This window comes from Gavialis gangeticus, unplaced genomic scaffold (genome assembly GCF_001723915.1).
Source record: "Gavialis gangeticus isolate Ggan-Ray unplaced genomic scaffold, GavGan_comp1, whole genome shotgun sequence".
NCBI lineage: Eukaryota > Metazoa > Chordata > Crocodylia > Gavialidae > Gavialis > Gavialis gangeticus.
Window position 1 is genome coordinate 4146028 of NW_017728973.1, and position 13790 is coordinate 4159817.

The window sequence follows — 13790 nt, forward strand, 5'->3', positions numbered from 1 at the left end:
ACAATATTCCTGTTAACACATCAGTGCAGTATTAGCTATCTTTTTCTTTTTGCAACAATATTGCATTGGTTTGTATTCAGCATGTGATCCATTTCAAACACTACATCCTTTTCTGAAGAACTGCAAGCCAACCAGTCATTGTACCTCCTCGTTTCATTGTTCCTTCCTAAGTACAGTACTTTGTGTTTGTTCTTACTGAATTTCATCCAATTTATTTCAGGCCATTTTTCCAATTTCTGAAGGTCATCTTGAATTCTAACTTCTCTAAAGTGCCTGCATCCACATCCAGCTTAGTGTCATCTGCAGACTTAATAAGTATGCTTTTTCTGCTGCCAAACCACCTCTGCACTTGAACAGCAGCTCAAAAATGTAGTATCCTGGTCAGCGTTTCTGCTGCTGTTCAGAAAGTAGTAAAGCTCCTGATAAACTTATGAATAGTTCTGGTAAATAGTAGAGGCCAGGGTAGAAAGGAGGACCCCAAAAATTTAGAGGAGGGAGAGTGGAAACTCCTTTTAAAAAGTCATCTACACATATAATGTGTTGTAATGCTTCTACTTCTTTGCTATAGTATATATAGAAAGAGGAAGGTCTCCAGATTTATTAGAGTTCTCTTAAGCAGGCAGAACTGAAACGAGAGCCTCAGAGGAGGGGAATCTTAGTGCCCTACTTCCTAATGAGGAACGTGTAGTGATACAGGACAGGATAAAATTCCTTTGAGAGAAATATTCCATTGAACTGCAGCTTTAAAGCTATGTACCAGAAGCACAGAATAGCATCTTGATTGTTTTGGTCACATTGCAATGACTGAATTTTTATAACTGGGTAGGTTTTTTTGAAATAGCTCATGTTGTAAACCTGACTTTATCATTTCAGGTGGTCGAAATGGTTATGGGGCTAAATTATGCAACATATTCAGTACCAAATTTACAGTGGAAACTGCATGTCGTGAATATAAGAAACTGTTTAAGCAGGTATGAATCCTCTCGCATGGTTTTGGTTGTGTATTTCAGTCAGGTTATGCCTGAGGACTAGATTTTCAAAGATTGGCCTTTGAGTGCAAGGTGTCAGCTACTATAATTAATACTTGTAATTCAGTTAGCATTTGGAAACAAACTTTTCCCCCTTGATAAGTAGCCTAATAATAACTTATCTTTATGCTTAAATATTTCAATAGCTACTTGTATTTGACAGTTGTGACTCGTAACTTTTTTGTTTCCCAGACCTGGACAGACAATATGGGAAAGACAGGCGAGATGAAACTGAAATACTTTGATGGAGAAGATTATACCTGTATCACATTCCAACCTGATCTGTCAAAGTTCAAAATGACAAGCCTGGACAAAGACATTGTAGCACTGATGTCTCGGAGAGCATATGATATTGCTGGGTCCACAAAAGATATCAAAGTCTTTCTAAATGGAAAAAGGCTGCCTGTGAGTGACCTATAAAAATATTTGTAGCAATTAATATTTCCCCTATCACTTAAGCTATAAGTTTTTCTTCCAAGTAACACAAGAATTTAAAAGATCTCTTGTAGGATAGGCATTGGTTTGTAAGGGAAACTTGAGTGCAGGAATCTACGGGCTTTACTGGGTATCTATAAGGGCTATTGTAAACAAATGACCTTATTTATAGGTAAAAGGATTCCGCAGCTATGTGGACCTGTATCTGAAGGACAAAGCTGATGAAACTGGTAATGCACTTAGAGTTGTCCATGAAGAAGTGAATAATCGTTGGGAAGTGTGCTTAACTTTAAGTGAAAAAGGCTTCCAGCAAGTTAGTTTTGTCAACAGCATTGCTACCACAAAGGTAACTTTACTGCTATTTAATTAGTCTATAAGGTCCATCTACCCTACCTTTCTGTTATAGTTTAGACCACTTAATGGGTATATTCTTTGCTCCTAATTTTGTCAGTCACAATGAAACTTCACTATTTATACGAGTGAAAATTCTCTAATTGGATAATGTGCTTAATGTCTGTGTTTAGTTGACCTGCACATAGTGATTCCATTCTGTGTGAGCTGTGTCTGTGAACTTCTCATGATGTTTGATCCCCTTTTTTTCCCCCCAGGGTGGTAGGCATGTTGATTATGTAGTTGACCAGATTGCCAATAAACTCATTGAAACTGTAAAGAAGAAGAACAAAGCTGGAGTTGGAGTTAAGCCTTTTCAGGTAAAATCTCATGAGTTTTTTGGCTAGGAAACCAACTGTAGTGCTACTGTAAACTGAAACCCCAGTTTGCAACAAGGTGCTTGCAATACCTGATTAATTGTAAACATAACTTTTTGCTAAGTTCTGAAATGCTAAGGGAAAGTATAAAATATAAAAGTCTCAAAGTTTCCAATTTTAGGAAGTTATTACACTTTCATTCTACTGTTGAGGAAAAATAGCTTCAGTTGTCATCCTTCATACTTAAACACGGCATATTGAGGTCAGTGTGGGTGCACTGTTTATGTAATGTCTTTAAATCTAAGCATGCACAGTTAGAATGGATTACCCTAAAAAATTTACTTGCTAGGTTAATATTAGAAAAAAAGCCACCGCCTCTTTGACATCCTAACAAATAACAAAAATTGATCACGTATGTTCACCAGCTATTTCACGTTGTCTAGAACTGAACAGAATTAAAAACATTGAGTAGAGCTTACAAAAATATAGATTGACAGTCTTAACTAAAGTATCCAGAAGCAACGCTATAGAGTGAAATGAATGTGCACAGTTTATAATATTTATTAAATATAATTATAGGTGAAGAACCATATGTGGATTTTTGTGAATTCCTTGATTGAAAACCCAACCTTTGACTCTCAGACTAAAGAAAACATGACTCTGCAGGCAAAAAACTTTGGCTCAACTTGCAAACTGAGTGACAAATTTATCAAAGGGGTAAGTATTGAGGTGCAGTGAATACACACCTGTAGCTGAGATCAATGAAATTGCCTCTTGATAAATTTAATGCCATAGGCATACTGCATATAGATTAATTTCAATTTTAAATCATTTGATATCATGGCATAGTTAACTCTTTCCACAACTGTATCTCTTGTATTCTAGGCAGTCAGCTGTGGTATTGTGGAAAGTATCCTAAACTGGGTAAAATTTAAAGCCCAGATCCAACTGAATAAGAAATGTTCATCTGTGAAACACAACAAGATTAAGGGAATTCCTAAACTAGATGATGCCAATGATGCTGGTAAATGTTTTATACCCTTTCTAATCACAGGGATTTTATTCAAACACAGCAGCTAAGTGTTTGTGGCAAGTGAAGGAGAAAAACTGTTTCCTTTCAATCATGTTGTGTAAGGGAAATTAAGCTAGGAACAGAAACTTTGTTGAATATTGCTCCTATTAAATATTTTCTTGAAGATGGTTCCAAGATCTGTTCAACTAAACCTTTGTGCTTGTTCAGATACTTATTTTTCAGTTCATTTCATGAGTATGCAAACTTGGGTTCATTTTAATCAAGATATTGATGAGAAGTGAATTGCTTTTTTTAGGCAGCAAGCATTCTGCAGATTGTACACTAATCCTGACAGAGGGAGATTCGGCCAAAACACTGGCTGTTTCCGGGCTGGGAGTGGTTGGGAGAGACAAGTATGGAATATTTCCCCTTCGTGGAAAAATGCTCAATGTTCGAGAAGCATCTCATAAGCAGGTTAGTGGGAATGTCACTGAAATATATTTACTGGAAGATGTGGGTGACCAAGTGCAGAAAAACGTTTTTAAGCTGAGGTGGTTATGTTGTTCTTATTAACCTACTGCTGTAACTTTGGAAATTACATCCTAAGTAAACATGTGAGCCTACTCTCACCCTGAGACTTTCTTGCTAATTAAGATGTAACATTGACAGTCCTGTACAGTGCTTTGCCTGAAGTGTAGTAGCTGTGATATGGAATGTAACATTTGTTTGGAACAGGTTAGCATAATTTAAGCATTAGACGTCACTTTGAGCAATAGTACATCCTACACTTGAAAAAACCCAAAACGCACCTGACACCCTGTCCTGCGCAATCCTTTTTTTTCAGATCATGGAAAATGCTGAAATCAATAATATCATCAAGATTGTTGGCTTACAGTATAAGAAGGACTATGATGATCAGGATTCACTGAAGAGCCTTCGCTATGGCAAGATCATGATCATGACAGATCAGGTAGGATTCACTTAATCAAAATTCAAAATAAGGAACACAACTAAAAGAAATAATATATACTTTGCTTTTTAATTGGTGCTGTTATACCCAACTTCTCACATACACTTGTTCTTATAATCCTAAATCTCTTAACACAAAAGTTTCTGTATTAGGCCACCATACTTCTGTATCATAAAATAAATAAAGCAGTATCTCTACCATCTCATGCCAACAGTTCTGATTGGTTGTGCTAAACAAAGGAGACAGTTTGGAAGTTCTTGGGTCTGTTTTGACCACTTGATTAAGGTCTATAATTCTCTTCCAACTTTTTTTCTGCTTCTCAGGTATAGTTTCATCATGTAAAATTTGAAAAATGTAGAAGCTGCATAACAGTTATGCAGCTTCATTGCCGTAGGTTGTATGTTAGGAAATGCTAAGTATCTCCTCTTCGTGAGGTGTTGGCCATTGCATGAGACAGGCCCGACTTGTAGTTACTTCCCAGCATGTGTCTGACTAAAATCTACCTTCTGAAAACAATGTTTCAGGATCAAGATGGTTCTCATATCAAAGGCTTATTGATCAATTTCATCCATCACAACTGGCCTTCTCTTCTACGGCACAATTTTCTGGAGGAGTTTATTACTCCCATCATAAAGGTAAAATCCTGAATAGAGTGCAAGTGAAATGAATAATACCCTGAACGTCCAAGTCTTGGATTCCCTGGGGTTTCACAATTCTAATTTTCCTTCACTATAGGTCTCCAAAAACAAGCAGGAGATTCCATTCTACAGCATTCCTGAATTTGAAGAGTGGAAAAATAATACTCAGAATCACAACAGCTGGAAAATCAAATACTACAAAGGTTTGTCATAAGCCCTGTGTGGTAGTGCTCAGAGCCAAGTAAGAGCTTTTTCATTATCAGATAAATGTACATGATGTGCAATATATAAAGCCTAAGACAGCACAATACATCATTTGAGGATATACCAAGTGAAGGCATGTTAAAGATCTGAATTAAACAGAGGCCTTACATTCAGAAACACCTCTCAAAATGGAATGATAATGCTACAGGCATCCATTCTCCAAGTGTTCTAGGTGTTTGTCTATTGCTGTCAACAGTGCAGAATCAGAAGATCCTTGGAAGTGAAATCAGTTTCCTTCTTTGTTCTCACTGCAGTGCCAGAATCCTTGAATACTGCAGAGCACAACTGGATAATAAGAAACTCTTTTTAGGCTTCAGTTAATACCTTTGGGAATCTATGGATGTCACTTAGCCCTGGATTTGAAGGCTCAAGACAGAGCTCTTCTTTTTTTGCTGAATCTGATGTTTAGCTTTTGGGTTTCATGATAGTTTGATTTCCAGAGAGTTTATGAAGTCACCCTCACAACATATATCATCAAAAATCTGCACTATGCACTGTAGCTGAATCTGTTCAAGGTGGTTTTTGGCACTCACTGATATTGGTATTGCAGGTCTGGGTACCAGCACATCGAAAGAAGCTAAAGAATACTTTGCAGATATGGCAAGACATCGAATCCGCTTCAGATACTCTGGCCCTGAAGATGATGCTGCGATCACCCTGGTAACTAAGAAGACTTAATTGAACTATGGACCTCTTACTTTTACTATTCTATTACTTGGCATGCTTTGTGTTTTCTCTTAACATGATCTCAGAAACCTTTAGACCTGACTCAAAGTATCTTTGTTTTTAAGGTTACAGTTCTGGCATAATCAGTAAAATCACATTATTCACACATCTTGGAGCTGAAAGCACCCATATAGCAATGAGTTCTACATGTAGTTCAATTCAAACGAATCCCAATGTAATACAAAATATTCCTTTAAAAGAGTTCTGTAAATTTTGTTGCATTTTCCTGCCTGCCGGGTCCCTGGAGCCAGTTTTTTTAATATACCTTTGTGTTAAAAATGGGCTTCCGCTATTGTACTGAAACAATAGTTGCCACCAGAATTTCTGTCATCTTAATCAAGCATTGACTGTCAAGTATACATTTGTCTTGCTAACCAATTCCATAAACATTGTCCCCAAAAGCATGAAGCTATTATTGATAGCTAAAATGAACTGGGGAGATAACCAAATCACCATAAACTATCTTGCATACTGCTTTCATTGACCGTAGTGGAAGTAATGCTCTTCAGAGGGCCCAATATTGGTGGTCTTCAAATGGAATCCCTTTTGATTTTGTAACTTTCAGGCCTTTAGCAAGAAGAAGATTGATGAACGAAAGGAATGGCTGACTAATTTCATGGAAGATAGAAGGCAGCGAAAGCTACATGGGTTGCCAGAGGTAATTAGCTTTAAATGTATTAAGGATTGCAGTCTCTCTTTCCATAGAGCAGTGCTCAGTTTTATTCTAGTATTCTAAAGCAATATGGATCTTGGGGTCAGGGAGTTGGTCACAGGATATTGAACAATTCTAAAGCTGCAGGATTCTATGGAGTTCATACTCATTCCTCTCAGGGTTAGTATGGCCTCAATGTCAGTTGTGCAGAGATTAAGTTAGACCTGTTTTTTAACGTCTGCCCTTGGAGTAGTTTTAAAGAAGTGGTAAATTAAATTATATTATTATAATGAATCAAGGGAATATCTTGAAAATAGCAGTATTGGATCTGAACTGAATTAGGCATTTCATTTCAGCAAGGTCAAGTTGCTGTCACCAAAGAAGTAAGAAATCCTTAAAACCAAATCTGTTTTTATCTTTTAGGAGTACTTGTATGGGAAGGCTGTTAGTAACCTGACATACAATGACTTTGTCAACAAAGAGTTGGTCCTGTTCTCAAATTCTGACAATGAGCGGTCCATCCCATCCCTGGTTGATGGTAAGTTACTCCAAGGGATGGGCTTTTTTGTAGGAAATTCTACTGAGAAATTAATATTTAAATGTTTTCCTTAATTACAAGGAATCAAGGTAATCTTAGTTTTAGTTCTGGATAGAGAGCTGGGAATACCAAAGTCTATTCTGTTTCTTCTCTATCTCTTTGGTCAAATCACTTAGTATATAAGCAGAAGTCACAATTGTATAACTGTCAAATGATGTTTATAAGTTATGGTTTAAAATCTGTATAATTCTGTAGCAATGCAAGTATAGCATCAGAGTCAAAGTACAGCAATTTAGCTCACTTGTATTGCTTATAGATTCATACAAATGTAACTAGATTGTAACAGCTCATGTGAGCCAAGTGGCAGCTCCCCCTCCTCTCTTAAAGTGGGGTGAAAGATGCATTTGTTCATACCCTTAGCCTGTCTTTTTCCGGCTAGGTAATGATGAATAATAGCATCTCCCAAGGGTGCTAAGGCTTTATATGTACAAATAAGTCTGAGATCCTAGGGTGATAGGTGCTAAGTGCAAAGTGTTGTGTGTAGTGATTGCTAAAGCAAATAACATTACTTTTTTCAATAAAGGTTTGAAGCCAGGTCAAAGGAAAGTTCTGTTCACTTGTTTCAAACGAAATGACAAACGGGAAGTGAAGGTTGCTCAGCTGGCTGGTTCTGTAGCTGAGATGTCCTCTTACCACCATGGAGAGGTAAGCTTCAATACAGTGCACAATACTAAGGAAACATTCTAAGCTAAATTAAACCTATATTGGGTGCATCAATAAAGGTGGGCTTTTTTTGGTTGGTTTGATTTGTTTTGTTTTGTTTTTTAACAGTGGCTATTAACCTGTCATTTGTCCAATACTGATCCAATAGCCAATACACAGCCCAGCAGCTTGAAGAGCGGCATCCGTCCCATGAGTCTGAGGTGGGGAAAGGGGTGTGGGGGTGTGGATGGGGCAGATTAAGGCCCCCATGGTGTGGGAGAGTGAGTCAGGGGCCCCCACGGTTGAGGGAAGGAGTGGTGTGGGGAGCAGGGGAGAGCTTCCCCTGGGGTGCACACCATGGCAGGGAGTCTCCCCCATACCCTCCAGGCAAGCCCCTGTGGCTCCACCTTGCACTCTGCCCCATCTGGGAAGTGCCTACCCCTTCTCCACTCCCTCCCTCACTGTGGGCCTGGATCTGCCCCTCCCCCAACCCATCCCCACGCCTCTTCTCCCTTCCTCCACAGACTTACTGGCCAGACACTGCTTTCCAAGCTGCCCATTTTCATTCCTGGCTGCACACATGCACAGGGCATTTATCAGTGACATTATCGGCTACACTGGCCAAAAAAAGCTGATTTCCAATAATGTAATTTTTCCTTTTATCAGTGCCAATCCAATATGGACAGATATATCGGTGTACCTCTACTAACTACATAAATTCATTATACAGTTTTGCCCTTTTAAAGAGGAATTCTATTCTCTTACAGTTCAAATCGTTCTCTGTTGCAGGTGTCACTGATGATGACCATTATTAATTTGGCTCAGAATTTTGTGGGCAGTAATAACCTCAACCTGCTGCAGCCCCTTGGTCAGTTTGGTACCAGGCTGCATGGTGGGAAAGATTCTGCCAGCCCTCGATACATCTTCACAATGCTCAGGTCAGTGCTAAGGGCTTTTGTTAGGCTAGTCACTTATGGGACTTGGATTTTGTTTGCACTTTAATTTGATAGTTAGAACCTAGAGTAAGAAAGCCTTATTAGGAGGTTATGTAAGAACACCTTAAAGGAAGGTTAAGTTCTTGCTAACTCTAACATTTCCAGCTTCCCTCCTTTTGTATGTAACCACTTGAAAGAGACTGGAATTGTTCTTCATGCATCATGATTCAAATAAGTTATACTCTGCTGTTGCTTTCCCATGAAGCAAAAAGGAATGTGACGAAACAGAAATGGCAGCAAGGAAAAGCAGAAAAATTGTGGAGAGAGGGGAATGTTTAAGGAATAGAACTAAATTCGCTCACTCACTCACTCCTGTTGCTCTTTTTTCTCCCCCCCCAATGTGTGGTCTTATGAAGCCTGTTTTGCTTTTAGTAGACATCTGCACAAATCTTCTTTTCCTTTTTAGTCCATTGGCACGGTTGATGTTTCCACCAATGGATGACAATGTCCTGAAGTTCCTATATGATGACAACCTGCGTGTGGAGCCAGAGTGGTACATCCCAATCATTCCCACGGTGCTTATAAATGGTGCAGAAGGAATTGGTACTGGCTGGTCCTGTAGAATTCCAAACTTCGATATCCGAGAGGTTGTGAATAATATTCGCCGTATGATGGATGGAGAAGAGCCTTTGCCAATGGTAACTAGGCACTAAACTAAGATTATTCTTTAGGTCTTCAGCATATGTTGGCGCCTGTAATGCGTTTTTCCAGTATAAGCATTAGAGGTGCACTGATATATCAGTCCCACATCATATCAGCACCAATATAAGGAAAATTGACATTATTGGCAATTGGCTTTTTTTGGCTGATGTGGCTGATAATGTCACAGATCAATGCCTCATGCAGGCGCGCAGTCACAGCACAGAGAGCAGCGTCCGGCAGGTAAATCTGTTGTGAGGACACACGGGAATGGAAGGGAAGTCCAACAGTGTACCAATCTTAATTATAACTTCCTGACCCCAAATGGTGATCACTCTGACCCTGAGTTGGAGGGGCAAGACCCCCTAGCCAGGAACTTCTGGCTTTAAGTCCCAGCAAGAAGCATTGACACATCTAGTCAAAATTCTCAGCTTTGGCTGCAGCCAACACTCAGCAGACTTAACCACACCTACACATGTGTAGCAGAAAAGCATGAAGGGGGCAACCAGCAAAGGCCAGAAGCATGGGAAATACCCACAGTAGAACATAAGCATAGCTACGCCTATCTCATCCCGACCAGTGGCTGTCCAATTTCTTGAACACCTACAGCGATGGAGAGTCCACAGCTTTCCTAGCCAGTCTGTTCCACTGCCTAACTGTTCTAACAGTTAAGAAGTTTTCCCTGATAGCCAATCTAAACCTACTTTGCTACAACTTCAAGCCATTGCTTTGAGTCCTGTTCTCTGCAGCAAGAGAGAAAAGGTGTTCTCTTTATGGCAGTCCTTCAAGTATTTGAAGACTGCTATCACATTCAGTCTAAGGCACTTTTTCCACAAGCTGAACGTGCTTAGCTCCTACAACCTCTCCTCATATGACTTGCTTTCCAAGTCCTTTTTCATAGTTTCATAGTTCATCATTGTCACTCTCACCTCTGGACCCCCTTTAACTTCTCCATGTTCTTTTTAAAATGTGGAGCCCAAAACTGCACACAGTATTCTAATATTCTTCCCTATTTAGCTTCCTAGTTACAAGAACTTCAAGGGCACAATAGATGAACTAGGACCAAATCAATATATGATAAATGGTGAAGTGTCTATCCTGGATTCTACAACCATTGAGATCTCTGAGCTACCAGTAAGAACATGGACACAGGTAGGAAATGCAGAATTTCCCACAGGAAAATTGATCTTGTCTTATAAACAACAAAGTCTGATGGTTAGTGCTGAGTGCTTTGGTGGTCCTGGGAGAATTGAGGACCTGACTTGACTTAATTCTTTCATCAGACCTACAAAGAGCAGGTGCTGGAACCCATGTTGAATGGTACCGAGAAGACTCCTCCATTAATCACAGATTTCAGAGAATATCATACAGACAAAACGGTCAAGTTTATAGTGAAGATGAGTGAACAGAAACTGGCTGAAGCAGAAGCAGCTGGACTGCATAAGGTCTTCAAACTCCAAACAAGTTTAACATGCAACTCCATGGTATGTGCCACATTGTTGCAAGAACTCTTTCAATAGTTAAATAAAAAGTTTAATTTTAAATACTTTCAATGTAGACACCAAAGATACTCAGAACCAAAGCTGCTGTGCATTTAAAAAATGTACTACCTTTTCACTTTCAGTTTCTACCTTTCTTTGCTGCTGCTGGTTTGAAGTTGATAACTTATTGGTGAATACTTATGGAAAGTTTGATTGTATGCTGAAATTCTGGGAGCAAGACAAAGCAGTGTGGTTTTTTGCTTTGAGGTACTAGAGGTGCTCCTGTCATTCCCAAGTCCCCTGAGGATAGGCATTGTGATAGTGTGATACCAGCATTGTTAGCATATGATATGTCATGAAGCAATAGTTTTGTCCCAAAAGTCAAAGCCCAGTATGGGCCATTGGCATAATTCTGAGATCCTTGAAAGCCTAGAGTGCCTCTCCTGCTGTGCTTGAAAAATGGATTGGTTTTGAAATAATTTATCTTTGTTACGTAGGATAAAAGGTGCCACCAAACCTCAGAGTTTTGAGTAAACAAGCTGTTCTCTTCTTACAACTATAAGGTACTGTTTTGCCTCACCAGGTTCTCTTTGACCACGTGGGCTTTCTCAAGAAATATGAAACTCCTCTGGATATTCTACGAGAGTTTTTTGAACTCCGATACCGGTATTATGGATTGAGAAAAGAATGGCTTCTAGGAATGTTGGGTGCTGAGTCTTTGAAACTCAACAACCAAGCTCGTTTCATCTTGGAGAAAATCGAGGGCAAAATAGTGATTGGTATGTATTGTTCTTGGTGCTGCCTCAGTGTTTGTAATCAAACATTTTCTTTATGAAGATTATAGGCTAGCTGGGTGCTCTTAGCTAGTTAAGCGGTCTTGTTCATTCAAGTTGTTTTTACTGACTTGTGCCATAGATAATATCTATTTCTGATAAAATATCATAAAAAATCACTTCATAAATGCTCCTTGATTTAAAAAAAAATAGTCCTGTATATATACATTACTGAAAATAGAATGCTATTTGACTGTTATGTTAATTGCCGTTATTTTGAAAGTTAAAATATTTTTAAACGATTGTTTAGCAAAAGGCCTACTTTCTCCTTACCAAGTTTAAGGGAGTAGAGTTGAGTGGAGTTTGGAGGTTGAAGCAACAATTTGTCTTTTTCTTCTAAAAACAAGGGTAATCCTCAAGAGCCCAAGGTTTTTTCTGCATTTCATTGTTGTCAAAGGGGACTTAATATTCACTCTGGCACCTTATGGACATAAACAAAATCCCTCAAAAATAGTGCTTTACTTTCAGCTTGACGCACCCTTGTACTTTAGCAGGGCTTCTTGGCACTTTTATATAATAGTTGATTAAATCAGCTATTAGATAAAAGTGCCAAGAAGCCCTGCTGAAGCACGTTATCTATACAGAAGTTGGGCAAGCCAGGTCAAACTGATGTGATGCCTCTTCCAGTCAAGTGATTCCCCACTCCCACATCTGTCATTAGCTTCTGTATTTTGCTGACTTTATACAAGAAGTGAAGTAATTCTCTCTATTCCCTCTCTCAAAATCCACTGTCTGGAGTATTTTCTTGCTGTTCATGGATCTGTTCTTACCAGGCCTCAGAGGAACAGAATGGTCTGATAAGTCACAAATCATTAGCCAGATCTCTCATTTAGTATAGGCGTTAGCTCCTCCATATCTTTTTTCAAAGGCCCATTGTGGTAACACTTGTGAGATGTGAAGATTGTCAGAGTTCTCTGTGGTGCTGAGCTGCTGTAATCTATGAGCTTGACTGACTGTTGCCACTTGTCAATGTCAGTGGAACAAGTGGGATCTTTTCAAACTTCAAGCATCAATGGGCTGGTAAATGGCAAATCTGTTTCCTTTTTCTTGTGCCAGTGAAATATAAACTTAATGTAAGCTTCATAAACATCATGCTTCTGGGTTTTTTTTTACAGAAAACAAACCTAAGAAAGAACTGATTCAGGTTCTTATCAAGAGAGGCTATGAATCTGATCCTGTGAAGGCATGGAAGGAATCTCAGCAGAAGGTAATTCCATTTCCCCTTGCCATAATTGGTCTGCCTGGGTTCTAAAGCAGCACAGAGCAACATAGGTTTAAGGCAGGGGCAGGCAAAATACAGCCTGCAAGCCGAATACAGCCTCCCAAGCCATTTCACTGGGCTTGTAGGCAGGTGCCTACCAATTCACTATAACTGGCCCAGCCCTGTGCTGCCCCTGCTGTGCCCACATGGGCCCACATCCTGCTCACTCCTGCAAGGGCAGCACACACTGCACTCCCTTCCTTGCCCACGGCACACCCCTGATCTTGGCCCCCCAGGTGGGGAAGTATCAGTGAGCAGGGGAAGTGGTGGTGGGCAGGCAGGAAGGTAAAGAAGTGGCAAGAGAAGGGCAGAAGTGTTGGTGGCAAAAGTAGCAGGGGGCTTGGGAGTGGCCATGGCGGGGGGGGCGGGGGTGTCAGTAGTGGTGGCAGTGGGTGAGAGCAAAGTGGCAGCTGAGTGGGAATGTGGGGCCCGTGCTGATGCCAGTGGGGACCCAGAGCAGGGTGGCAGAAGCACAGAGCCCAGGCCAGCAGTGATCCAGGCTGGGTGTGCCTGGCTCCATCATGTGGTGTTTGCATGCACTTCCAGGGTTTTCTGCCCAAGCCGCATACCTCTGAGGGGAGCCCCACTCACTGCTACATGCAAGTCATGGGGAACAGTGGGGAGCTTCATGCTATGGAGCTGGGCTGGCTCTGTCCCTCTCCCTGCCACCCTAGCCAAGCCCCATGATCTGCACTGGCAGCTTCATTGTGCAGGGCTCGGGTATGTGAGCCCTGCACAAGGGAGCCAGTGGCCTGGCCATGTGCAGTCCTGGGGCTTACCAGGACTGCGCTGCCAGGGGGCTTCACATGCTGCTGCCAAACCCCATACCCATCCACACATCCCCACAAACACACCTCTCCAAAAACACCCCTGTACCCACTTTGCCACCCACATGCACATATGCCCCAT

The 13790-nt window shown here is 40.4% G+C and overlaps 1 protein-coding gene across 1 annotated transcript in view; it reads left to right on the forward strand.

Annotated features, from left to right (window-relative positions):
• The window catches only part of TOP2A (topoisomerase (DNA) II alpha), a 32850-nt gene that overhangs the window by 10643 nt on the left and 8417 nt on the right, over window positions 1–13790 (forward strand). The window contains exons 6-25 of the mRNA XM_019506842.1: window positions 874–971; window positions 1221–1433; window positions 1636–1809; window positions 2072–2173; window positions 2750–2887; window positions 3056–3194; window positions 3499–3656; window positions 4027–4152; window positions 4677–4787; window positions 4888–4993; window positions 5605–5714; window positions 6346–6438; window positions 6856–6970; window positions 7554–7675; window positions 8462–8610; window positions 9074–9305; window positions 10324–10458; window positions 10590–10790; window positions 11371–11566; window positions 12736–12827. Coding sequence (XP_019362387.1) covers window positions 874–971; window positions 1221–1433; window positions 1636–1809; window positions 2072–2173; window positions 2750–2887; window positions 3056–3194; window positions 3499–3656; window positions 4027–4152; window positions 4677–4787; window positions 4888–4993; window positions 5605–5714; window positions 6346–6438; window positions 6856–6970; window positions 7554–7675; window positions 8462–8610; window positions 9074–9305; window positions 10324–10458; window positions 10590–10790; window positions 11371–11566; window positions 12736–12827 — 2810 coding nt within the window. The remainder of the gene's footprint in view (window positions 1–873; window positions 972–1220; window positions 1434–1635; window positions 1810–2071; window positions 2174–2749; window positions 2888–3055; window positions 3195–3498; window positions 3657–4026; window positions 4153–4676; window positions 4788–4887; window positions 4994–5604; window positions 5715–6345; window positions 6439–6855; window positions 6971–7553; window positions 7676–8461; window positions 8611–9073; window positions 9306–10323; window positions 10459–10589; window positions 10791–11370; window positions 11567–12735; window positions 12828–13790) is intronic.